This window comes from Sciurus vulgaris (genome assembly GCF_902686455.1).
Source record: "Sciurus vulgaris genome assembly, chromosome: 1".
In the NCBI taxonomy this organism is placed as follows: Eukaryota; Metazoa; Chordata; class Mammalia; order Rodentia; family Sciuridae; genus Sciurus; species Sciurus vulgaris.
In genome coordinates this window covers 202,930,175-202,957,514 of record NC_136461.1, presented here as the reverse complement: position 1 = coordinate 202,957,514, position 27,340 = coordinate 202,930,175, and the positions used below count along the sequence as shown (strand labels likewise).

Here is a 27,340-nt window from a genome sequence, read left to right as displayed (position 1 = left end):
CTTTTCTGTGACCCAGGAAATCGTACCCAATGTTTTCACACATGCGGTAAGCCTTCCACTGCTTCTGCAAGGAAAGGATTATTTACCAAGATAAGGGTGATAGCCAGCAATTATTGAACGTTCCCTGCATCCCAGACAGTGGGCAAAGCACTTTACAGGCATTGCCACAATTAACCCTTCACCAGCTGTGTGAGGACAGGCCTACTGTCTTCACTCTGCATGTGAGGAAGCTGGGGACCAAAGAGCACAGTTATGTGTCCTGGGTCATATGGGTCACCAGGATGTCTCTACCCAAAGCCCGGGACCTGAGGTGCCATGCTGAACGCCCAGGTGTACTGAGCATGGCAGTGTACTTGGCCCAAAGGTAACTAGGTAGAGACTCTGCCTAGCAGACGCGGGAATGGAGCCTCCACAGTGTGTTAGTACTGCGACAGACAGAGGGACAACATGACTTTGGAGGAGTACCTAATTTCCAAGGAGCAGGGCATGTGGACATAGTTTTACAAGACAGATAGGAATGAGGTTGGCTGAGGAGGTGAGAAAGGACACTGCAGGCAGGCGGGCCTGTTTGTGTGGGAGGGCACTTTGGGAAGGACATAGGGCTTGGTGCAGATAGAAAGATGGAGCCACCTGGAGGTGGAGCAGGACAGGTAAGCAGGGCCCAAGAAGGAGGATGGCCTGGGAAGTAACTGCCAAAGCCCTTCTCTCCCTGCGGGCAAGTCTGCCTTCCCTATGTGTTTGGTTCACTTCCTGCCTCGCCCACCAGTCTTAGCTCGTGGGCCCTGACAGCCTCTCTGTCCTATTTGCTAGTTACCTAATACTGATCCGGAAAGCAGCTTCAAAAATTTGGACTCCAGTTCAGGGAAGATGGAGCTGTTTGAATATTGGGGTTCTCCAAATGTACCCTGGGCTGGTTATTCAATCAAACTGCTGTGAATAGTGCAGGGTGAGAGAGAAAAGGCCCGAGAGAGCAGGAATAAAGAGTACCCATTGCTCATCACATATTCATCGCTTATTCATGTATTTATACAATATTTCTTAGTGACTTCTCTATGCCAGACTGGGCAGGAAGTGTCACAGATATGATCATGTGTAATATTCCCCAAGCTTCTATAAAGCAGGTGTGCGTTCCAGATGAGGACCTGCCGCTCACAGAGTGCAGGTGTGCTTGGCAGGGGTCACGTTACCCCCTGAGCCCTGCAGCCCCAAACCCAGGACCTCCCGCCACACTACCCCATGCGGCACAGGCAGAAGCCCATGGCTATGGCAACCAGACCCACTCCTCAGAACACAGAGGGGTCTCGGGCCCACAGGGAACTGAATGGACCCCCGTAGGCCTTCACTTTCTCATTTTGCCCACAGATCATGAGTGCCTACTGTGTGTCAAGCCCCATGTGGGGTGATGGAGAGGAAGCCAATGACTTGAGCCTACTTATGTGGGAGAAATGCCAATGAGGGCAAGGGCTCAGAGGGTGGGAAATAGAGGGAAGGAATTCATATTTGGAGAGCACCAACCATATGTCAAGCTCTCAGGCTTTGACTGACATTGTCTCAGCACAACCAGTGGAGCAGGGAATGCTTACCTCTCTTCCACAGATGAGGCCCCGAGGGTCAGGAACAGCACAGCTTGGCCAAGGTCAGCCAAGGGGAAGGTGGACCTGCCTCAAGCACAGGTTGCTGATTTTTTGTACCAGGACAACTGTATATTTTTTATTAACTACTTTTTGTGCCAAGAACACTTGTGGCAGTCTGGCAAAACCCATGGACTCTTTCTTAGAATATTTGTTTGAATCCATAAATAAAATGTAATATGCAGTCATAAAAGGAACTGGTTGTTAAGTATTAAACAGAGTTAAACACTTAAGAATTTGAGATGTCAGATGTGTGCTTCATTGAGCTTAAGAACAAGACCGAGGGCCAGGTTGAATGCTATGATAATCTTGAAGCTGCTGTGAACGCAAACAATACCATGAGATAATAGGACACACAAATATCTGTGATTTCTTTTGTGGACAGTCACAGGCATTGGGGATATTGATGGAGTGTGTTACCTCTATTTGTTAATTGGAAGAGATGCTAAAATTTAGTTAGAGGTTGGGAACTTAAAGATGTAATTTCCCCACCCACGTTCATGGGGCCCCTAGATTCTGTCTGTGGATGGCAGTTTAAAGGTGCCACTTTATGGCTTTACATTACTTGGTTCTGTTCAAGGGGCATTTGATAAGGATCTGTCTGTGTAAGTCACTATTTGGCACCATGATGTGGTCAAAAGGAAAGACAGAAAGTTACTTATTGATGCAGAAGAGAGAGACATGAAGAAGGAATGAATCTTCACGACATAAACTATGAGCCAGACACTTTCCAGTAGCCTCTCTCCTCCACAGAGGATGAGTCCACAGTCCCCAGTGGACCCTGAAATGAGATAGTGCAGAGCTTGACATACACTGTTTTTTTCATATACATCCATACCTATGATGAACTTGAATTATGAATTAGCCCCAGTAAAAAGTTAATAGCATAACAAATAATAAACACAACACTATGCTAAAATAAAAGCTATGTAATGTGCGAGCTTTCTCTCAAAATATCTTAATCCTTCATTGCACTCTAGTAATATTCTCAGACGGTGGCCGCTGCAGGTAGCTGGAATACAGGAATGGAAACCGTGGATGGGGGCTCCCACACTCGCTGTATCTCATGTGCACCCCACTTTAGCATAGGAGGAAGCTGGGCCCAGGGAGTTGAGGAGCTCGCCAAGAAGTGAGACTAGCCGTGGGTGCGCAGCCTGTGAGCCCTGCGCTGTCAATTGCCAGCTGCTGGGTAGACGCAGTCCTGGGCGCAGCCCCCCATCAGCCTTGGAGGAGGATGTTGAGTCTTTATGGAGGGACGGGAAGTTACAAGAGCCTGCACTTAAGGAGGAAAATTGTTCACTTTTGCTTATTTTGTAGCCAAAAGCTGGGTCTCTTGGATCGGGTTCGCCTTTCTAATCCTCGTGGTAGCAATACTAAAGGAAAGCTATTTACCCCTCTGAATGTAGATGCCATAGAAGAAAGTCCTTCTAAAGAGCCAAAGCCTGCTGGCTTAAACAATAAAGAGCGCTTCCGCACCGCCTTCCGCATGAAAGCCTACGCTTTCTGGCAGAGTTCTGAAGGTAATGTCCTCCTGTCCTCCGCCCTCTCCCCCAGGTCTGCTCTCCTGAGCCGCCTCCCCCCCTCACCTCCCCGCCCCTGTCCTTTGAAAACTCTTGAGTCCCCAAAGTGCCTCTCCCTTCCTTCCTTCTCCCCTCGTCTCATTCACGTCCCCTGAGGTGTCATGGCTCATAGAACAAGAGGCTCCTGAGCTAGCTGTTTTCCTGGGCCATCTCCTGGGAGTGTTGGGCAGGTTGCCATGGTTTCTGAGGTGGTCCTGAGGGACGAACAGTCCTGAAGGTCAAATTGAAGGCGAAGACCAGTTGCACAGTCATCTGGAGATGGGCCCCTCAGTGCCCAGGGCTGGGAGCGGGTGGGATGTCAGAAAAGCACCCCATAGACTGAGGAGCCATAGGAAGAATGGCCTCGTGTGAATCTTCTATTTATGAAGAGGGAGGCCAACAGGAAAGGAGTGCTCCAGTGTCTGAGGCCATTGGGTCCTTGACCATATCACTGGGTGCTCTCCAGGACCTCCGAGGTGTGACTAGCTTAGACAGTGACTTCCTGAGGTCACCAGGACAGACAGAGAGAGGAAGAACCCTACAGATCTGTCCAACTCAGAGGCCCACACAGTTGCCCATTGCTGTCTCATGGGGCCTCGTAGGACCTGTGGGGCACACTTTGCCCTCCTCCCAGGCCCTCCCCAGCCCTGACCACAGGCCTAACTCAAACCTCTGGACAAGAGAGGGGGATGCAAGGAAGGGTGGAGGCCACAGTGTGGCCCCACAAAGTGGAGACACAGCCTGGGCCCATTAACCTGAGCTTGGTGGCTCCTACTCCACGGAGGGTCTCAGAGCCTCCCCATGTGGCAGCCTGCCATTGACACATGTCTCCCTCCCAGATGCTGGGACAGGTGATCCCATGGCGGAAGACAGGGGCTACGGAAATGACTTCCTCATTGAAGACATGATCCCCACCCTGAAGGCCGCCATCCGAGCCGTCAGGTAATGACCTTCCCCCTCGTGCCTCCCTGGCCAGCTCAGCTCCCCAGGACATGGCTGGGAAAGTGCCCGTGGGCTTTGGGAAGGCACAGGAAGCTTCCAGTCACTTCTGGTCAGCAACCAAGGGTATTAAATCTGTGTGGGGGACACTGCCTCAGGAACAATGGCACCCCTTGGCCAGTCATCTGGTGACTCCTGCTCACCTGGCTATAAAAGTGCCCTCCTGACAGGTCTTCAAACTGCCACACGGTTCTGTGGCTTTAACCAGCACTTATTTAAAATGGTGTCAGAGTAGAGGGTGTGTTGACGTGGAGTTTTCTTCTTTACCAGCATCTTCCTCAGAATGGCTTTTCTTCTGCATATCTTCATCCATGTAGCTCTTTTTAATTAGCATTTTAGCAAGATAAGGAGAATTTTTGAGTTCTGTGTTAGAGGATTCTATAATCAACCCTGGAGATTCCAGGTTGCTTTAGAGTTCCTCAAGAAAATCAACAAGTATGCTATAACTCCATAAGGGTGGATCCTAGGGACTCATGTGATTGTCCAGAACCAGTCATGATATTTTCAGCAAGATTCCCCATCCCATAACTCAGGGAAGCACAAGGGTGGAGTAAGAGGTGGACTCCAGGAAAGCTTTGATCCCATTTCTCATGGCACCATCATGGACAGAATGAACAGAAATGTGGTCGGATGAAAACACAGCACCTGGATTCAAGCCTGGGTGAAGGTTCTTATTCAGAGAACACTAGTTAATGACTCCATTGACCTAGAGGGAAAACTCCGTAAGGTTGCTTTGTGTTCTGGACTCTGCCCTCTAATTTTTAACATTTTTCCTGATGCCTAAGTTCAATGATTGGCAAACGTCTATGAAACTTCTATGGGAGTAGGCGTTTTAGGCTGTGTCTTCCATGGGTCTCTGCTGCAGTATTTGGCTGTGCCGCCACAGTGCAGAAGCAGCTACAGACAATGCTCACAAGCGTGGTTGTGGCTGAGTTCCAGGACATCTTTACTTTCAAAAGCAGGTTTGTCCTGTGAGCCTTAATTTTCTGGCTCTCGTCTTAGGTGAAACTAGGGAAAAGACAGGTTTATAAAATGGCATAATCTTGGGAAAGATGGTAAGTAAATGGGAAGCTATAATCAATATGTACAAATGGTGGTTAGACACTGGAGCCATGAGTTAACACCAACAGAATGAACTTCCAATGCACCACGTAAAAGATCCGTGCAAGCACAGGTTGGAAGGGCCTGGGAGGGGCTGTGCCTCCTGATACTGACTCAAGAGGGGGCTCTCAAGGACCTCAGCACCCCATCATGCCTGACCTTGCTTCCCAAGAAGATGGAGGGAGGGTCTGACTTCGTCTGCTGGTTCTAGGTTCTCTATGTTACAAAGAGTCTGAGAGAATCCAGAGACCAGAAATTAACTTTTCTCGGTGCCCAGAGAAAAAGAATTAAAGAGTCTATTGAAGAAAAGATATACCAGCTCTCCTCAAATAGAAAGCAGTGTGACAATGACCAAGAACTCAGGCCTCATGAGTGTGCAGGCCTGGGCCTGAGGACCAACACTGTCATCTTGAGCTAGATGGCCCTGGAGAGGTGCAGAAGCTCTCTGAGCCACAGTTGAGTCATCCATAAATTGATGCTCAGCATCTGGCATGTAATGAATGCTCGATGAATCTTAGCTCTCGTTCTTACTACTATTGTCTTATTAATCAAATGATCAAAGTGAGATAATCCTGCATGAAAGATGCCAGCAGGCCTAATTATGCAGTCTTCAAAAGGACAGAACCACAACCAAGAGCCGGAGAGTGTCCCCAGATGGTTTCCTCTGCTCTCTCTCCCCTGCCCTGACTTTGCTAGCTCCAGTTACAGTTCCCTGCACTCCCAGCATGATGCACAAATGCCCCTTCTTTGCCTTGTAGAATTCTACAATTCCGTCTCTATAAAAAGAAATTCAAGGAGACGTTGAGGCCTTATGACGTGAAGGATGTGATCGAGCAATATTCCGCAGGCCACCTTGACATGCTTTCCAGGATAAAGTACCTTCAGACCAGGTAAGAGAGTCCCAGCTGGTGGGACTCAGGAATAAAAGTCAGGTGAACCTTAGGGTTTCTGGTGAAAGGCATTCAGAAGTAACCCAAAATGCGGGGAACAAAACCGCTCATCAAGTATTGTGGATGTCAAGGCCAACAAGCACCAGACCAAATGGGTCCTGAAGATACTGTGTGACATTGCCACCACCCAGCCCAGGTCAGCACCCGATCACAGCTAATGGAGAGGAGAGGCATATGTTCCACTGGCTCTCCCTGTGATGCTTTGAGTGCTGCAAACAACAAACACAAACCCCAGAATTAGTCCAGCTGACTAATTCTAAATATGTATTTCTGACCATATTAAAAAAATCTAAGTGCTATTTATAATAGTGAAAATATAGAAATAGCAACAGTGTCCCACTATTAATTGCCACCATTTTAATGGAGCACCTGAATACTGTGTATATGTGCCTAGTTCCTTAAATCTTTAAAGTGTTTATTGCATAACAGGTGCCATACACCTGATGTGCAAATGGAAGCTGAAAGAGCCAAGATTTACCCCAAATTCCCCTGCATGTGTGGAGGTGTGTGGGTATCCCATACACCATCATCACAAGATCTAGCTAAGAGCTGCCTAGATCTTGTGATGATATTAGCTGTTGTACTGTGTATGAATGACACGAGATCACAAACAGAGACGCACAGGCACACACATATACTCAGAAATACACATGACATGCACACATTCTCCCTGTGGGGAGCCTATAGAGAAATTGACACAACTCAGATTAACATGAGTCCTTTCTGTGCTTCAGTCTTCTGGTCCAAACAATGTCTCCTCAGTGGAGGCTCCTGCTGAGCTAACAGGGACATCCCCTGAGGGATTGGGAGTGAGTGACACTATCAGGTTGGAAGGATACTTACTTATGACCTTATTTTGTCCTCACCCGTGACCTCAACTTTGCCTCACACAGTTTCAGGCAGTCAGAGCTCAGTGCCTGTTGAACAAATGGATGTGTGTGCAAATTCTGAGTCCAATGTTCTGTTCTTGATGCCTGTGTGGCTCTCTGAGAGACCAAGGAAGGGAGATGATGGCTAAGACAGACCCAACTCCAAAAATATCAGACAATTTTAATAAGCACAGAATAAATGGTGACAGTGTCTTCGTTTTTCATATTTATCAGGAAAGTGTGCTTCCAGGAGTTGTGGCCAGAGGTTGAACACCTGGATGGTGACCTGCATTTCCCGAGCTGTGGGCTAGACAGACAGGAAGGCTGATTTAGTACGAGGCATGGCCTGTCGGTGGAGATGTGGCCGGGTTTCCAGGGGGAGACAGAGACGGGTGACTATTTGGAAGCATAGTCTTAATGGTCCTGCTTCCCCTCCCCGCCCCTGCAGCCTGAAGGCACATATTTCTTTCTTCTTCATTGCAGCTCATAGAGGAAGCTCGTGTCTCATGCAGAAGTGGAAGTGGAAGTGGGGTGTGGAGCCAGGGTTGGGCCTGTCGTTGTCCTGGCCAGAGATGTCTGCAGAGCAACACACTGAAAATGGAGTCTAGGACTTGTCTGTATAAGCCCCCTAATTAAATGTTTAGGGAAGAGATAGGAGAGCTAGGAGCTACACAGGCTGGCCGCACATGTTTTCCATTTCCTGTAACAAATAACAAGATGCAGTCGTCACCCCGACTCTGGTTTGCCTGCCTCCCTGCCTCTCCCTGGGGATGGGAAAATGCTCTCAGCACCAGCAGACAAGAAAGGATGGTCACGTACTGAGCTGCCAAGTTCTGTTTCTCTCTCCCTGTTTCTCTCCTCCTCTGTCTCTTTTCCCTTCTCTTACCTACTCCAAACCCACATATGAATTAAGCAGAAATAGAATGACTCATTTTCCTTCCAAAATAAAGCTTTGTGTGATTTAATGTCCCCCCTTGTTTGCTTCTTTCAGGATAGACATGATTTTCACCCCTGGACCTCCATCCACTCCGAAACATAAGAAGTCTCAGAAAGGGGCAGCCTTCACCTACCCATCCCAGCAATCTCCCAGGTGAGACTTACGTGTACCCACCGTGGGCCCCGTGGCCCAAGCCTGTGGCGCATCCCCACCCCCAAACCTCAGCTGGGTCCTTTATGTGGGTGAAGCCATTGCTCCCCTAAATAAAACAAGAGCGTTTGAAGCCTGCTTCCGTTCATGACCACTTGAAAGGTCTCTGTGCCAAAGACTTCCCACCTCTCTTCCAGACCATGTAGATGAAATTTCTTTTCATGGTTTTGGGGGAAAATAACCACCTTGTTCTGAAGCAAGAGGAGACTCATGAGTTCATTAGCAGCACATTTTCTTTTCCTGCTTCATTCGCACCCCCAACCAGGTTGACGGAGGCCAATCATATGTCACGCCCCTGACAACACTGCAATGCGGACAGTGGTCCTCCCTTGGGAATATGTTTTGAGATTGTGAACAGGAGGTGTCCTTTAGAAGGCCCACAGCTGCCTTTTCATCCCTTATTCTCAAATGCATTTGAGGCAAATGAGGAGTCCAGCTTAGGGACATCATGCACCTTCCTCTCATTTTATAGCAAAAGCTCAGTGATCAAAGGCACCTGCTCCTCAGCCACAGCCTGGGGGAGGGAGTGGGGGGACCATGGACCCAGCAGGTATGCCCTGTGTACAGGAGGTGACTCTTACTCCATTTTGTTGCTGCTATTCCTAAAAATGACATCTGCTGCCAAATAGTCCAATTTTTTTAAAGAAAGACTGATATCCAGATTTTTTTTGAAACAATTCCTTATTTTTGAGGAATTTTCAAACCTGGGAAAACCCATCGGTGGACCCGATGCAGCACATGGCCACTAGCTGATGACATCTGCTTTAATAAACTACCACTCAGCTAAAGAGAGTCCAGGGATCTACAGGGCAAAAGCTTAGGAGAGAGAAAAACCAAGAAGGGACTTACCATGAGCAGTTCTGAGCAATAGTGAGACTCCTTGAAACTTCTCATCTATACAGAATATAAAAAGATTGAAGTTAAGAGCAAACGCACCACTCATCTTAATCCCATTTCTACCAGCACAGTTATTTTGCAAAATTTTCCAGAAGCAGCTTTTGTTTCTATTCTAAACAAAATGGGCCAAATGCTACATATATATACAAATACCTATGTATATAGATATAGATATAGATATAGATATAGATATAGATATAGATATAGATATAGATATAGATATAGATATAGATATAGACACACACTGTATAGAATTTCAGAGACCAGGCAACCCTTCCCCACCTTCACACACAGCCGGAGTGTAGGCTGTCTTCAGTCAGAGGCTGAAGGCAAGGAGTGAAGCACTCCACGCACCGCATGGTGCTTTATTAACTTCGACACAAAGTGCCTTCAAGTTTTCCTGCACTAAGGTAAGTGTGAAATCATCAGTAGGGAAGGCTGGAAAATGCCACCTTTTCCCAGGAGTCTGGAGACTTGAGTCCTCCAGCCTTGGTAAGAATGCTGTCCCAGGGACCAGGGCCCCCTAGCAGGAATGACCTTGCAAAGCAAAACCAAATATAATGAATCGTTAAAGAATCACTGGCTTTTCCTTAGGAATGAACCCTATGTAGCCAGAACATCCACATCGGAAATGGAAGACCAAAGCATGATGGGAAAGTTCGTCAAAGTTGAGAGACAGGTAGGTCTTTCCCTCAGCAGACAGCAAGTGTGGGGAACTGATTTTCAAGGTCACTTTTCGCAGGGACACATGATCTTGAGCAATACTAATTACCACTCAAAAGAAGTAGAGCCTCATCCCTGGGCCAGCTGGCCACATGCAAAGTAATCCGTTGTTCTGAGCCTCAGTTTCCCCCATTGCCATCCTTATGAAGTTGCTGTGAGGACTGAGTGAGTCGACGCAGGCGGACTTTCTGGAACATAGCTCACCGCTATCCCCTGCACGCCACTGTGGTCCCTCGGAGATGCTCCCTGCCCTGTCTCACATGGCCTCTCTGCTCCTTTCCTCTAAGTCCCTCTCAGGGCTTGGTCTGGGGAGCGGCCAAGATGAGGGCAGGTGTGGGGAGATCGTTCTGAGTGGAAAGAGAAACCCGGCCACCCCAGTACCTGTGGCTAACCTCACCCACAGCCAACGGCTCATGTTCTAGCATTGTTCACCTAATTTTGCACTGTTGGTTTCCTCTGGATACATACCCATCCTTTTATTTTATTCATGACCCACGTGGGATCTACGGAGGAGAGATGAGAGAAAATTTGAATAATCATTCTATTTTTGGCACATTAAGAATCCTGTTTCTTCAGAAGGCAGAGGCAGGAGGATGGGAAGTTTGAGGTCAGCCTTGGCAATTTAGTAAGACCTTGTCTCAAAATTTAAAAAAATAGAAGGGGCTGAGGATATAGCTCAGTGGGAGAATGCCCCTGGGTTCCAGTCCCCAGGAACACACACACACACACACACACACACACACACACACAGACACATGCACAAATATTGTTTCTTATTTTAAAACTTTAATGTGTGATCCCAGCTCTTTCATCTACCAGCTCTGTGACCTTTGACAAGTTACTTCATCTTTCTGTGCCTCTGTTTCATCACCTGGAAAAATTAAATGAGGCACAGAGTATGTAAAATAGAGTCATACACTAACTGCTCGGTGGGTGTCAGTCATCATGAAGGCTCGGATGTCATCTCAACCCTCGGCTCATACAATCCCTGAATGAGATCGTTCACATCCCAACTGCAGTGTCTCCTGCAGAATTGGAACAACACACACGTACACACAGCTTGTGTGTACACACTCCCTAAAATTCAAGTACATTTTCCATTTAGGCAGACAGGAGCAGAGGAAGCTTCCACTGCCTTCCAGGCCCTGGGGGGATCTCCAGCTCCAAACAGTCCTGCTAACCTGCCCTGCACCTCCAGTGCTCACACCACCCTGTGGGTGAACATACTCCAAGAATCTACATGGTTCTACAATGTTTGCAAACCATGGACCCCCACTCCTTGCCTGGAGCAGCAACAACAGCAAGGCCACTTCTTCCACTGGGGGACAATGAAGGCCTGTGACATTTATCCTCAAAATCTCTCTGCTTCTGGCCTTTGCCTCCCAGAAAACCCCTACCTAGGCTGTTTACAGAGTAACACTAACATATGCAGAACTTGCTAGGAGGTGGAAAATAAATTATTAGTTGCTGCTACCTTTAAGGCGCATGAATTTTCTCCCCTTCTGAAAAGTAAATTTGTGGTATGTCCCTGCGACCAATGACAGTGACCCCCAGCCCAGAGGGAGCAGTCACGCCGGGTTCCTTGTATTTTCTAGGTTCATGACATGGGGAAGAAGCTGGATTTTCTGGTGGACATGCACATGCAGCATATGGAGCGACTGCAGGTGCATGTCACCGAATATTACCCGACCAAGGGGACCTCCTCGCCAGCCGAAGGGGAGAAGAAGGAGGAGAACAGGTATTCTGATTTGAAAACCATCATCTGCAACTATTCTGAGACAGGTGCCCCTGATCCCCCCTACAGCTTCCAGCAGGTGCCCATCGACAAAGTCGGCCCCTATGGGTTTTTTGCACATGACCCAGTGAACCTGCCCCTAGCGGGACCCAGTTCTGCAAAGGTCCAGGCCACGCTTCCCTCCTCGGCCTCCACCCGAGCAGAGAGGCCCACCGTCCTGCCTATCTTGACTCTTCTCGACTCCCGAGCGAGTTACCACTCCCAGGCCGAACTGCACGGCCCCTACGCGGACCGTATCTCACCCCGGCAGAGACGGAGCGTCACCCGGGACAGCGACACACCTCTGTCCCTGATGTCAGTCAACCACGAAGAGCTGGAGCGGTCTCCCAGCGGCTTCAGCATCTCCCAGGACAGAGACGATTATGTGTTTGGCCCCAGTGGAGGGTCGAGCTGGATGAGGGAGAAGCGGTACCTCGCCGAGGGTGAGACGGACACCGACACAGACCCCTTCACGCCCAGTGGCTCCATGCCGCTGTCGTCCACGGGGGACGGGATTTCGGATTCAGTATGGACCCCTTCCAACAAGCCCTCTTAAAAGGGGTCACTGGCTGACTCCTCCTGTAATGTAGACAGACCTTGTATAGTTCACTCACTCTCCACCCAGCGCTCACCAGCGGGGACACCGATGGCTGCATCGAGTGCATGCGCGCGCGGTGGCCCCCACAAGCAGGGGCTCTCGCGGCCTTCTTCCTCCCCAGTCACCACAACAAAGCTGCTTCCTTTCAGCATGGTTTGCATGACTTGACACTATATAAATGGTACCGCTAATCTCGTCTAGGACACACATTTATCTGCTGTTCTTACTTTTAATCACGACTGGACCAGTACAGGGAGAAATTATTGACGAGCTGCGCTATTTGTTGGTTTGGTTGGCTGGTTTGGGTTTTGATTTGGTAAGCAGAGAACAGAATTTACTTTATTTTTAGGATCACTGCCCCTTTGTGTAAACTACTCTGGTAATTAACGGTTTTCTAGAGCAAGAAAATAATTTTCTCCACAAAAACACACGGCATGCCAAGAGGCTTCCTACTGAGCAAACACAAAGAAAGAAACAAGATAGTCACTGACTCTCCCAAATCAAGAACTTTAGAAATTATTTTGTTAAGGAAAAACCAACAAAATCATTTCAAAGCTCTCAAAGGGACCTCATTTGGTCTGCCGGTTTCCTCATCTCTAAAAGGTATTGGTAACCCCAAACGTAGCATTTCACAGGTGTTATGAATCAGAGGGGAGAAATCAAACACACACACACACACACACACACACCACAGACACAAGCACACAAATTAATATCGTTCCCAACTTATGTAGGCAAAGTTAATGAAATTCACCAGAAGTGAAGTGCCCCTCTGGGCAGGAGTAAGTTCAGTGTCTTCAAAATGAGGTTCCAACTCATGTTTCTCTCCATATTACTTTAGTTCAAAATATCTATCCAAAGCAGAAATAGAAGCAAGAGGGTATGCAGAAATGGTCTTTCCTAAATCATTCTTTTTTAAAAATGAGAGATCTTAGGCTCAGGTGGAATGACATGCTGGGGTCACTCTGTTGTCCCATGGAGAACCAAGACTCAAAGGCCCAATGTCTGACTCCCTCCCTGCCTCCGTCTCCTCTCACCACTCTGCCACTGGGACCCAGAAATTCTGCCAAGACACCAATACTCTGGGTCCTATAGGAAGCAAGTGCCATGGTTTATCCAGGGGGAAGAGGTTATCTGCTTTTATTGCAAAACATGCTTACTTGATACATTTCACTTGGGATACAGAAAAAAAAATTACAAACAAGCTTAATCTATTAATAAGCAAATAGGCAAAATCTCCAGCACCATCCGATTTTACTCATCCAGTCTTTTTCAGTGAAAATACTAGAACTGCACATAGTCGTAAGACTCACTGAGGTGCAAGCATAGAGCCTGGCAGGCACTGCCCTGCGTAGAACAGTTACTATTCAGCACAAGTCACCGTGGCCTCATGGGAGATGTTGCAACTCTCTTAATGACTGATGGAAATGGCTTCTATTAGGCATGGACTACACTAGCTAAAGGACCACACCATAGTAGCTGTTGGCTCACTCTGCTCCTCATCTAAGCACCGGTTGTAGGTGGTTGCCATGGTGACCACTAAGATGATTGAAATGACCTAAACCAACGTCTACATGCAACTGCTTCCAGTGTTCTGCTCCTTGGCAGGAGCCATAGTTGCTATGGCAGACATTGGTCGATGGTTTCATTAAGACCTCATCCAGGTGCCCTACCTGTGTCGGAGAAAAATTGCTCAGAGGTTGGTTCCTTTCCCTCCACATGCCAATGGGTCACATACAAAAGGCCAAACATATAGTAGTACTGAAAGCTTGCTTCCTGACTTTAGGAACTGAAAACCAAAGCCTGAATTTCCTGAACAAGCACAGACATTGTGAATGGTAGAAGAGAGTTGTACATGAGGGTCCTGTGAGTGGATGGGTATCGGCCTTGAAGTTTGAGGTAGGAAGAACACAAGAATGATCACACACATCAGACATGGAACCCTCCCCTGTGGCTTTCCATTTGGCTTCCTGTTGTCCCTTCTCCCTCTGCCTTCAACATGGCTTCAGTAATGCCCTGGGACTAACCTAAGAAGCCTTCTGCTCCTTCCTAGGCTTTAGTTCTTCCTTCTCATCCTCCTGCAATCTTTTGCCAGAAATGACTGTGCTGCCTACCATCTAAAAAGTAGCTCCGCTGTTCTTCATGTATTTAAGTTATTGGAAGAAAAAAAAAAAGATGGAGAATGAATTAGACGCTCCACATATGCACAAATTATTTTTCTAATATGTTAATATTCTTGCAGAATCTATTAACATCAATATATTAAGAACATCAGTATATCAAGAATTTCATAGAGCTCTTGGTCAAAAGAGTGAGATCTTTTTAGCCCCAAGCTGAAAATATTTACCATGGACCCAAAGTTAGAGAGGGTATACAGAAATTATCTTTGCCAAGTTAGAGAAAGTTAAAGAAATGCTCTTATGTTCTTTCAATAACCTACCAAGAATTGGAACTATATAATTTCCCAAATCAAAGGTGGGCAGTCTAGCTTCCCCACAGGATCCTAAGGCCAAGAACTGGGTTTGTATTGATCACCATATTTCACCAGCATCTAGTAAGTTTTCTTATTGGCTATCAATGTGGACACAGAAAATACGTATTTCATGAATTAGTAATAAGAATCTTTCAAATATTTTTCCCACCTAAGAAAACAAGAAGGAAAAAGAAAAATGACCTTCCAGAATAATTCTGTTTTGATATTTCTTTGGATATTCCCCCCAAAAATATAGTGTAGGAAAGTAGAGCAAATCTGTTCAAGTTGCATGCCTACAGACAACATCACAACAGGTCTAGTATTGAGGAAGAAGAAGTTTAAGATCCAAGATTGAATGTTTAAGTGATGGGGAGAAATAGTGGGTGCTTCCACAAAGATCCTTCTGTCAGACAAAACAATTATCCAAAAGAATTGGCTAAGAACATTCCCCAAGATTATAATAAGTTCCAATGGGTTTGCAACGTCCCAGGATCACATCAGTTTGGGCCAAATCCCTGGAAGCAGTGATAAATTAATTCCATCATAAAACTAGGAATGATCTTCTCAAGTAAAACTGTGATTCCACTTTATTTGTTTGTCCTCTGTGTGTTATAATATGATGTACAAAGAAGGGAAGAGGTGGGACTAAGGGTATAGCCCAGGGGTAGAGCACTTGCCTTGCATGTTCTAGCTTGGGCTTAAACCCCAGGAAAAAAAAAAAAAAAAAAGAGTAAATTCAATAAGTAAAAGAAAGCAAATAATTTGGAACTGGGGATGAGGTTCATTGGTAAATCACTTGTCTACCATTTATGAGGTCCTGGGTTTGATCCCCAGCACCACACACCCACACAAGCACACAAATTCTTAAAGAGGTCAAATTTTAGAAAGATCAAAATGAATGAAATAAATTAACTTTAAAAATGTTAGATAAAATGAGATTCTATTAGGGTGAGAAAAAATACTTGAGATGAAGCATGAGTTTTACTATCAAATACTAGCATGCACACAAACACCAAAAGTTAAAAAAAAAATGTGGGAGAAAAAGAAAGAACCGCTAAATTGAGAAAGTCCTTTTCAATAACCGTATTTGTTCTTAGAACTGAGAATTCAGAGTTATAAGACATGACAATGATATTACTAAGCTCTAGTTTTCATTTAAAAAAAAAAAAAACTGGAAAATCCCAAAACAGACAAACTAATTAGCCTACAGCTATGCATCTTTTGCCTAGATGGTGCAGGCAGTTCCTACACACCGCAAGCTCAAAGAGTAATTAGCTACAGAAAACCTAATATAACAGGATCCACTCAGGATTTGCCAAAACTATTTTCATAATTTTACACTACTGTAATGAGAATGTAATAAAGAAAAATTCATTTGTTTACTCATGTGACAAAATTTATTAAGCACCACTCTATGCTGGGAACTGTTGAATAGAAATTCAGAGATTAGAAAGTCACTGTTTCTGCCATGAGAAAGCTAGGAATCTGGTGGCCTCCAATGTCAGAGGTCCCTACAAACTATGTCTGCAAAGAATGCACCTGATTTCATGGCTGCAGACAACTCTGTGGCAAGAAGTACGCTTCCCAGCTTGGACACGGTTGAGAGTTCAATGTGGAAGGAAGTGCGAGCAAAAACCTGGCATCCAAATGGTCTGAACCATCCTGCCAGGGAAGCCTTACTGGGTTGAATGGGAGTTTGGATTCATGTTTTGGACCTTATAGCTCCAGAGAAGCTATACAAGAAGGTGGTGTCTGAAGAAGGTTCTTGGAGAAACCCGCTTCCTCTTCTCAGAATCCCTGCCTAGATGGAGGCCACGCAAGGAGCTGAGCTGCTTGGTTTTCATCATGCTAACCATGTGGTCATGGCCCAGCATCCATTTGAAAAGAAGGAGGCCAGGTAGTCTTTAGGACCTGGTGGCTCAAATTCTTTGGGAGCAAGAGAACTTTGTTTGGATCCTTGGATATCAACTATACTTCCTACAGTGCTACCAACACACCCCTGGATTCCCCAACCCTGTGCTTCTCCAGCAGATGCATGCAGCTGCTCTTCAGTCTCCATGAATAAATTTCCAAGGCACCTAGGACTACAAAGATTTTCTTTGCTTTCTGAAACTCGGAGAATCCTTAGGAATTTGCCTTTACTTGTCCTTGAAAACTTGCTTATTTCATAACAAACGTTTTAAAAGATTGTCTTTTCTTTTCATCCAAATCAACCCAACATTCTTGTGTTACTGATATTTTACCATTTGAAACTGAACTAATTTCCCCCTAAACAAGGTAGCATGTAAAGCTTCACAGACACCCAGGTTAGAACATGTTAGAAAACAGGCAATCTGCATAGTTTTCATGGTTTTGAGAACTAATAAGGGTAGTTCAAAGAAATAAGAAGGATCTAGAGGTGACCTGGATAAAGTTTGTGTTTTAGGACATTCAAAAGTGTTTGATTCTACTGGCCACCAATTATTATTTGTCTTATTTTGTCAATTGCAAATAAGACAATTAGTCTATATGAAAAGCCCCCAGTAGAGTGACAGACTCATGTGTGGAACTGTTATTCAGATTCCTTTTTATAGCATGTGTAGATTATTTTGCCTCAGTCTTCGATGTTACTTATGACTTCTAATTTTACACCAGAAATCATCTTTCAAAAACAAAAGTGATGGTGGAAATATAATCCCAATCACTACATGACAAAATCAGACCCTTTTCCAATTACTTTTTAAATATGTACCATTCTACAACCAAACATGGTTGTTCTTTTCCATCAAAATGCAGAAAAGGAGGAAATGTCAGGATGAACACAGCAGAAAGCTGGATCCCAGTGGCAGGGCCAGGAGGTTCCACTAGACCCAGATTCTCTCAAAGGAGGGCTTACAGGAGGAAAAGTCCAAGAGGAATGATTAAATGTGAAAGAAAGGACTCACGGTTTCACAAGACGTGATGACTGTCAGACCCACCCTAGCAGCAAGTTGGGGAACTTCCAGAAGAAAGCTTGCCAAATCTTCCCTGGGGAATTTCTCCCAGCCTTTATCAGCCTCCGTTTTGGCATTCCTGTAGGAAAATTGTGACCAGCTTTGACTTATTATCATAGATGCATGGAGACAAAATTTCATAAATTCTGAGATACTCAGAGGAAGAGGAAACCTGATCATCCAGAAGAACCACGTCTCTTTTTAGGTTGGAAAGCAGAGGCTGAGTGTGGGAAATCACACCAGGTCTCCGTGATTAAATAAGGGATGGAGCAGCAGAGTGAACCTAGATTGCAAGTCTCTTGAGCCCCGATCCAAATGTTGGAGACAAAGAAGTCTTACAAAGAAGTGTTACTGTGAAGTCCATAAAATGAATGGAAATAGCTGGCCCACTCAATAAAGTCCTAAACCAGACATACTTTCTGAGACTTCTTCCCATCTTTGAAATATGATCAATGACCCCATATCATGAAAGATGACAATGTTCCTCCTTCCAAACTAAATTCCTTCCATCTTCTAAAGGACTCCTGCTGCTGGGTGCAGTTCAGAAAACATAAAGAACAACCCCTTGGCCATGGCCTACTCTCCATTTGTCTGGCCACTCCTGCTTGGTCCCCTCTTTATCCTGCCAAGCCTGAACTGATTTACCCACGTGGCCCCATTTGAAATCATGTCACCCCAGAGTCACACTTCAGGTTGTACCCACTTCTATGGGACAATTGATTCTATGGGATCAATTCTGTATTGATCTGATTTAAGACAATGAGATATGATTTCTTTGGGGATCTACATTACCCCAAATTGCCAGTTCTACCAAAGGTCTCCCTCTCTACTGGGATCTTTTCTCACCTGAGCACAGCCTAGCTCCTCACACCTGGTCCCAGAGAAACCCCATGTCTGCCAGGTCCTAACCAGGTATTCTGGGGCCTTCATCAAAAGCTACAAAGAAACAAATAGGATTCAATGTAAGACATTTTATGTCTGTGTAACTAGGGTATTATTTTCGGAAGTAACCAGGCCTTTATTGACTCACATGAGGGTCTCTCTAGTTGGTTTCCACTTGGGTTGTACTTGGGATAGATATGCCAGATTTTGGCAGGGCTTCCCAGGACATTTGACTCTCCTGAGTCAGGCTGAACCAAACCCTGCTAAGAGAGTCAAGAAGGAATTTGGTCAAGTTCTTGGATGGCAGTAATTGAAAAATTGTAATTCTACTCAAGGCTTGTTCCTCGGAATAGTACCGTTCTGGGATTAAAATAAGTTTCAGGAAGAAATACAGTCAAAAATGGGGTCTTTATAAGAGCCAGTCTAGTGTTTAGGAAGGTATTTGTAATTCTTACACTTGGCAAAAGGACTGACATCTGAATCCTAAGAGTAATGAAAATGAGAGCATGTTTTATTTAACTTCAGTCTTCTCTTTCTCTGCTCGTAAGACTGAGGTCAGGGATGGGAGAGAAGCTTGTCCCGAGGTGTCTTCTCGAATTGCAGAAAACACAATCGTTCTCTCTGGACCATGCTGTCCTCATCACAAGCCCACGAGGGAGGCATTCCTGTCTCCGTCTCAGAGATGAGGAAGCTGAAACTGGGAGGGAAACAGGAATGACCTTGCTGAAAGTCAAATATTACAGGAGGGAGAGCTGAGATTTTAACCAAATCCCATGGTCCGCCCACTCAAATTCTGCCCGCACCCTCACTCGGAGCCTCCTAGGTCATACAAATGTTCCCAGCTCAGCCCTGTGTTCCCCCATGATGCCTTGCCTCCCTCTGTCTGGTTGGCTTTACAGTAAGATGATCACAGGCCCGCAGACTCCCTGGGGAGAGCAGGGATGGCTGAATCCGCTGTTCAGCTGAGCCATTCAGTCCTTTGGTTTCACAATCCAGCTGTCAATGGCAGAAACTAATGCCACATAAATTATTCACCTGGTTCATGCTGGAATCCATTAGCTCTTGGGGTTTGGTGGCTGCTGATAATCCCACAAGCGCCCTTTGTTCTCTTTCCCCAAGGATCTTCTGTCATCGTTTTTAATGGAGGGAGTTCAAATGTCTCTAAGTCTCTGCTGACTCCAACGCTGGTCTTTTGTCTCTAAATTGTACCTTCATTTCAGGGCTTTGGATTCCAGTAGAAACAAGCTAGTCTTTAAAAGTATTCTCTGGAGGCCAAAAGCTCAGAACAGTTGTCTCTTTCTCAATATGAAAAGATCAAGGACTACATGGAAGCCAACCAGATCTGCCAATGGCGTCCTTCTTTACCCCTCTGAATACATTTCCAAGTGAGGGAGAATCAGCTGCACCCTACAATGTTACCCTGAGGGTCAGGAGCCCTGATGTGGGCCAAGTTCCAAAACTTGGGGCAGCCTTTCTGTCCAGCCTCAGACATTTGCTGATAGAAAGGTAAAGTAGGCTCTGCCTTATCCTGGAAAATCCCCTAAGAAAGACCTTTAAACCTCATCACATTTGTTGACCCTTCCCAGTCTTAAAGGAAAAAATGATCTCTACCTTGCTTCAGATGGGATAGGATTATTTCCCCCTACCTTTATCTATGTAGCAGGGATCAAAAACATCAGTCATCGAAGAACAATTGAGATTTCCAATGATGCGAACCCACTGTATCTGATTTGGGTCATATCTTCTTCAACCCCCTTCTTCCGGCATAGAATTCTGGTGCCTTGCTTCCTGGACTTGTCTCCGTGCTACGAGTAGGCTTTCTTCACATTCTGGCTTACACGGGAACACAACTATTCCACAAGTGGCCTTTAGTGCTCTTTATAATATGATTTCCTGTAATTTTTAAACTGTATGTGTAATTTATATTCTGGCTCTGTCCAATATTTGAACAACTTTAATAGGTTGATTTCCATATATATATTATGCAAACAATTCTTACCTGATTTTTTATGTTCTATCTTAAAATAAACACCGCACCACTTATTAATAAATAGACATTTCAACGGTTACGTAGAGGAATGTTATTTGCTTTAAAACAGCTCTGTGAGATTGTATTATTTAGAATAAAAAATTCTGACTGCTGCAACAGAAAAACCTACAGATATTGGTGGCCTTACACAACAAAGACTTATTTCTTGATCAAATTATGGTCCAGTGTAAGTTGTCTGTGTGAAAGAGTGATGCAAAGATGTAGGCTACTTCCATGGGCTCTGATACATTGGAGTCCTTCACTTCTAGGCTCAGAGACAGACCAGGAGGGAGGAATATGGAAAACCCATACCAACTTCTGCCTTGGAATCAAAGTGACTCATCACTGCTACTCATAGTCTCAAACCTGCAAAGAGTGCTGGGAAATGTAGTCCTCCTGAGTTCTTAATATGAGGAAATGTGTTAAACCTATAGCTTTCCTCACCACAAGGATGCCATGATTGATCTTATAGATTTCCATTTTAGTAGTGAATGGTGACAAGTGTAGGCATTACCCAGGGGAATAAAATCAAGAAGCCAGAAAGTTCTCCTGAAGTCATGAGAGTTATAAATATACATGTGGCATAAATTTAATTGCAAACTATTAGCAAGAACTAACTCCCCATTAGTGATATATACTTCAAATACATCCAAACATTTCTCTATTATGCATTGGGCCCATAGTAAATATGATACCTTCATAGACCACTTTTCCAACTCTGTCTCCTGAAACATTTGAATGTTGATTGTAATCCTTATTTTTTCCTTCCAAAACTCTATTCATTTCAGTTCAAGAAACATTTATTATATTATATTTACTTAGGAACCGTTGATTGAATGGTTACCATCTGCCAAGCATGTGGGGAGGGCTGGTTTTCACAATTTGATGGTAGAAATACATTGGCCCCGAGATCATTTCAGTTCTATGAGAAGCGTGAAAATGGAGACAATGGAGAACAGATGGGAACACAGGGAGAGTTACTGATCACACAGGAGCAGTAGAGACGGCTTCTTGGAGGAAATGATACTGCTAGAGATGTTTAAGTGTGATTCAGCAAAGCCACTGTCAAGAAGGGAGTAAGGCCTGCCAGAGCCTGGGAAGAGGGTGGGGAAAGTCCTGGGGGCATGGGACCAGGTCAGTTCTGTTTGAAGGAAAGCTGCTATTTGACATTCTAGTCGCCAAGGCATCCACCACTGGTGGCAGATAACCCAATGGTAATTATACCCCAGGGAAGCAGGGGCATCCCAGGGACTGTAAGGAGGCTAGTGTGCCTGGAGGGCAGAGAGGGTGAAGGAGAATGGTCTGGAAAGATGGGGACTTCAGGGTGCACTAGAGTTCTTGGGATTTCTGTCCTTACAAACTGGAGATCCCATAGCAGGAAGGACATCTCTTCCCACATCCCTGGTCAGAAACTTCGTGCTTCCTTCTAACCTTTGCCTGGGGGCCCAGCATCACTCGTAGGATGCACTGTTGGGCTTTTCCCTTCCGAGGAGCAGCTCCCTTCCCCTCTAGAGACTGGTGAGAGTCTCCCAGCCCTGCTCCCATTTTCTCTCATCAGCAGAAAGATTTATGGTCCCTTCCCAATAACAAATGCCAGGTCCCCAGGAGCCCATCTCCTGCCCTCCTTCTCACCCTGTACAACCCTGCTCCTCCCCGGGCCCCGTGCAGGACCCTAGTCCTAGATGTCTGAGTCAGCCGTGACCCTCCACGGCATCATGATGCATGACATGTGGTTCCCGCCTTGCTGTTCTCTCCATGGTCCTCTTCCAACACTGTTTCCTTCCTGGTCTCCCAACTGGTCCCTCTGGCTCTGGACTCTCCCCTTCCAGTCCATCCCTTACAGAGACACAGAAATTCCATTGTGTTGCTTCACTATTTAAACCTTCCAGTGGCTCTTCTACATGGTCTGTGGCTTAAAGTCTTAACATAATCCTGGTGGTCAGCCATTTCCCACTCCCACCAACATGCTCTCTACATCAACGCCCTTTGCTCTTCTACTCCATAAAGACCTGCAGCTGCCCAGACCACCAGGCTGTTAATTAGAATGTTCTTTCTGGTAACACAGCTCCTTTTGCCAGAGAAGCACCCCTCCCATGACTTTGCTAAGATCCACCACCATGGTGACATCGTTCCTGAATCCCCCATCTTCCAGACCACCCTGCACATGTGGCCTTGGCTGTGTCCTACAGACATCTAGGTTTCTGTGTTTCATGATGTTCTCAGTGTCTCAGTGTCAGCCTTTTCCCACCACTATTATGGGAGTTGCTTGAGGGTGGAATCTTAAGTCCAATTAGTCTTTGCCCTTAGGAGCTTACAGAGAGCCAACAAGTGCTAGAGAATGAAGCAAGTGAACACAGCATATTGGTTCATAGTCGTATTGGTTATGTACCTCTGTATAACAAGATTGTCACAAACTTAGGAGGTAAAAACAGCACAAATTTCTCATCTCACTGCTTCAGAGGACCAGGACTCCAGCTCAGCCTGAGTGACAGCTCTGCTTTGGGTCTCACTAGGAGACAGTCAAGGTGTCAAATGGAGCTGTGGTCTTAACTCCACTGGGGAAGAATGTTCTTCCAAGTTCACTTTGGTGATGACTCTGTTCCTGGAGAGTTGCTGGACCGATGCTACCTGAGTTCCTCGCTGTCCTACACCTGTAGCCCCGTGGCCTGCTTATCAAGGCAGCAGGGAGAGCCTGCGGGACAGACGAAGGCTGCCATCTTAAGTAGCATGATTGGAACCCCATCACCTTTGCTATCTATGTTTTTGTCATTAGAAGGTCATAGGTTTTGCCTCAAAGGGAGGGAATCACACAAAAGCATAAATGCCAGGAGGGGGAAAAGTGCCACCTTAGAGCTCGTCAGCCACACTGAGTAGTTAAGAAATGTCCAAAATCAGCATGGATTTGATGCTGCCTTATGAACTAATAAGGGGGAAATTCGTACTCAGAAGCCTCCTCCAGTTAACAACGGCATTTGCCTCATCCCTGAACTAGACTTTATAAACCTCTCCCAAGCTCCATTTCATTAAACATAGGAAAAGTATCTGTGTCTATTGAACACTTACATATGATAAACATTTTACTAATGTTTTCCACGAATTGTCTCATTTAATCTTTGCAATAAACCTCTTGGGTTTGGTGCTATCCTCAGCCCTATTTTGTAGACTGGAACACAAGCGTAGGGCAGTTTGGGTACTTGCCCAAAGTCACAGTGCTAGTAAGTGTCAGAATTCAAACTCAAAGTCTGACTCCAGAGCCTTGATTCTTAGCTACTAACGCATTCAGAAATTTTACTTAGAACAAGACGTCCCACTTATTAGCAGGGGATGGATATGTCCACATTTACTTAATGTGAGTTTGCTTACTGCCCACCAGCTTCTCCAGCAACTGCACAGGGGTGTTGTACCAGTCAGAGACCAAGTCTGAAGAAAGTCATTCTCACATTAGAGCAGTTGAGGAGCCTCCTAAAGGGATTGCTTGCAAAGATTTGGTTAGGCTTTAGGTAAGTCAGCTTGAGGGATGGTATAGTATCCCAGAGCGAGTCACAGCAGGGAGCCTTCAGCAAGCCTGGGCCGCCACAGCCAGAACCCAGGGCACTGATCCTCAGGAGCAGACGGACTCAATTCTACCAGGATCCTGTGAGAATCCATGTAGAATGCACCAAAGAATAACCCAAGTGGACACAGGAATCCAGGGCACTTGCCCACCATCGTCTGCTCTTGGTTGGCGGAGGGTTGGGATGTCAAACTGCCGCCACAGGCAGGGTTCCTTTTGCAGCAGCTGGGCAAGCTCTAAGATGACAGTGCCCTCAGGTTAAGAGCAAAGAGACGTGGCTAATGAAGGTGGAGAGCTGCCAGCATGTGGAACAGTCAACTGCAACTGAGGTGAACTCTTAAGGCTGGCAAAAGGGAAATGGGGCAGGGCGTCACCAGCATCTGGCACATAAGCCCACTTTAAAATCCTACATGCACAAAGGTAGGCAAATGCCAGCCAGGTTGCCATGATCCACTCTGGAAATTAAAGAACAAGTTTGGCTCATGATGGGCAAGCTGCTCATGAGGCCCGTGAGCATGATTCGCTGCAGGGTTGGGGCCTGTAGCCTCTTAAAACCAGAACAAACAGCCACTGCCCTTCTGCTAGATGACATCTTCCAGCTGCAAGGTCCACAGCTGTGTGGCAAAGATCTCTGGCTGGTCATGCAGCTATGGGGACACTACACACCTAGCAGCCGTATCTTCCTTACCCCCCCAAATGTAGCCATTCTCAGTCTCCAGCAACTGCATGAAAGAAAAAATAGCCTAAAAATTATATCCCTGAGAAAAATCTCTTTTCATCTTCACAAATGAAGCAAAAGCCCATTCATAACCTCACATTTCAGATACTCCTGGGAACCAGTTATTGTTCCTAATAATGTCAGCTCATAACAATGAACATGGGCGTTCCTTTGACCCAGAACCCAGTGGTTTCCCTACACCAAGGACTGAGGATATGAAAGGTATCTCCCCTGAGAAAAACCCAATTGTCCTGGGTCCAGCCCCTCTTCAGATGAAAACCTTCCCAGAAGACTACCTTCTGGTTCTAGGGAGGTCAGCCTCAGGCCACTACAGGGCAAAGGGAGTTAGCAGAGGATGCAGCAGGAGATGAAGTTAGAGAAGAAGCAGGGGTTAAATCACAGGGCTTCTCAGACCATTGTGAAGGTATTTGTTTTTATTCTGATTCAGAAGGAAAGTGAACCCAGGGCTTGGAGTAGAGAGGCAACAAAAATGGTTTCTCTGGCTGCTAAATTTATAATACTAAAAGGGACAGGAAGAGAAGCAGGGAGATTTTGCAGGAGCAGTATCATATTAACAATGATCCAAATGAGAACCAGAAGTGATTTGGCCCAGGGCGATAGCAGAGGAAGTCGTGAGGAACACTTGGAATCTGGGTGCATTTCAAGAGCAGAAATGGCAGAATTTGTGATTGCAGTGGATGAGAAGTGTGAGAGAAGAAGAATCTAGGATAATGGTGAAGGGTGTTTTATTTGAGTTCCCGCATGGGTGAAGGCATTGTTAGTTGAGATAGGGTAAATTGGGTATGGAACAGTTTCTGCGATACGAGCATGAACAGGGTTTTGTACATACCAAATTTGAAATGCATGAGACATTTGGTGGAAATGTCCAGGAGGCAGGAGGGTATGGAGTTAAGGACATATCCAAGGCCAAAGATATACTTGTCCCTGTCCCTGTATCTGTATCTGTCAGTTCATGCTCTTAAGTATAACATTTAAAGCCATGAGACAGGATGAGATCACCAAGTGAACACGAATTGAGAGAAAAGAAGACAGCCAAGGACTGAGCCCTACAAGTTCAAGAGATCAGCCACCAGCAAAGAAATCTGAGCAGGAACAGCCAAAGAAACAGGAAGAAAATCTGGAGGGGGTAGCGTGGGGGAAGCCAAGCTCAGAGCGTCCCGAGGAGGGAGTGACTGGCTCAAGTCACCAAGGACTGCTGAGATGGCATGTGAGGTTAGCCACATGGAAGCTGGGGACCATGACTAAAACAGTTCTGGTGGGTGCCAGAGCCATGACTGATTGCAGAGGGCTTGAGAGGGAGAGAAGGAGAGGAATTGGTGCATTTCACAGGGACAACTCACCTGAGAACTTTCACTACGATGGAAGAAAGAGAAACGGAGAAGGAGCCATAAGGAATATAAGGACAAACAGATTTAATTTTTGTTTTAATAGAGAAAATGACAGCCTATAGTAAGCCAATGAGAATGAGCTCGTAGCAAGGAGAAATTGTTGAGGCAAGAGGTGGGGGTAGGTGGCTTTTTCAAGGAGCCTAGTTGCCTCATCCTTGGGAACAGGAAGGGGCACAGCAGAGATGGCCCCAGCCATCCCAGGAAGGAGGGCATGCATGGGATGAAGCCCCGGGAAACCCTCCAAATTGTATTTTCTCCGAGCAGGGCATTGGTGGGGGGTACATTTGGCAGAGGAGGTCTTACAACAGAGAGTGGGTGGGTTGTTTCAAGGGTGCAGAGGTTGGTGTTAATGAGGTGTGGCATGACTTGCAGACACAGAAATCACTTCATGAAGGAAGAAGGGCACTCGCAGTTCCCTAGAAACAGGACAAGGTAGACCCACAAGTGGTCAGAGGGGGAAACACCAGGGCCAGTCAAGAGGCAGATGGAATGGGAGAGATTGTCAAGAGCTTTTGCCAGGATTTCTTGGGAAGGAAGAGCAGAGGCATAGAAAACAGGCTTAGAATTTCCTTTGAAGGAGCTGTGCTTATTTGTCTGGTGCTGGGCCTGGGGTGATTAGGGTGGGAGAATAGTGTCCCTGAGGATAAGAACTCAATAAAGAAGCTGGTTGGGGGAGTGGGCTTTGGTTGCATTGGTTTGCATGGGAAAGAAATGCTCAGGGGCAAATGAGAGGAATTGGCCTAAGAAGAGTAGTCCTTCCAGCGCAGCCAGACCCCCAGATGTCGGAGCGCAAACACAGAAGCGGAGTCATGACAGGCCTGGGTGAATGGGCCCTGGAAATGCTGCTCACAGGAGCAGCAAGGGCCCCGGGCGCTGGGCTCATGCTTCCAAGGAGAGCTCTGTCCATGCAGCTGCGTGTCTTTCTTCAGCCCGTATCAGCAGCCAGGGCCCCAATAAGAGTGGGCAGAGACACCGAACTGGGAGGACGAGGGTCTGCTGGAGAATGGCAGGGTCTCTCCTGAAGCCTTCAAACCAGTGTGGTTTCTGAATTCAGAA

The 27,340-nt window shown here is 46.1% G+C and overlaps 1 protein-coding gene across 1 annotated transcript in view; it reads left to right on the top strand.

The window, feature by feature from the left end:
* Positions 1-13,578, top strand: part of KCNQ3 (potassium voltage-gated channel subfamily Q member 3) — a 295,146-nt gene extending 281,568 nt beyond the window's left edge. Inside the window, exons 10-15 of the mRNA XM_079118464.1 lie at positions 2,949-3,151; positions 4,030-4,132; positions 6,049-6,180; positions 8,101-8,199; positions 9,748-9,832; positions 11,472-13,578. Coding sequence (XP_078974590.1) covers positions 2,949-3,151; positions 4,030-4,132; positions 6,049-6,180; positions 8,101-8,199; positions 9,748-9,832; positions 11,472-12,206 — 1,357 coding nt within the window. The 3' untranslated portion in view covers positions 12,207-13,578. The remainder of the gene's footprint in view (positions 1-2,948; positions 3,152-4,029; positions 4,133-6,048; positions 6,181-8,100; positions 8,200-9,747; positions 9,833-11,471) is intronic.
* The last annotated feature ends 13,762 nt before the right edge of the window (positions 13,579-27,340 follow it).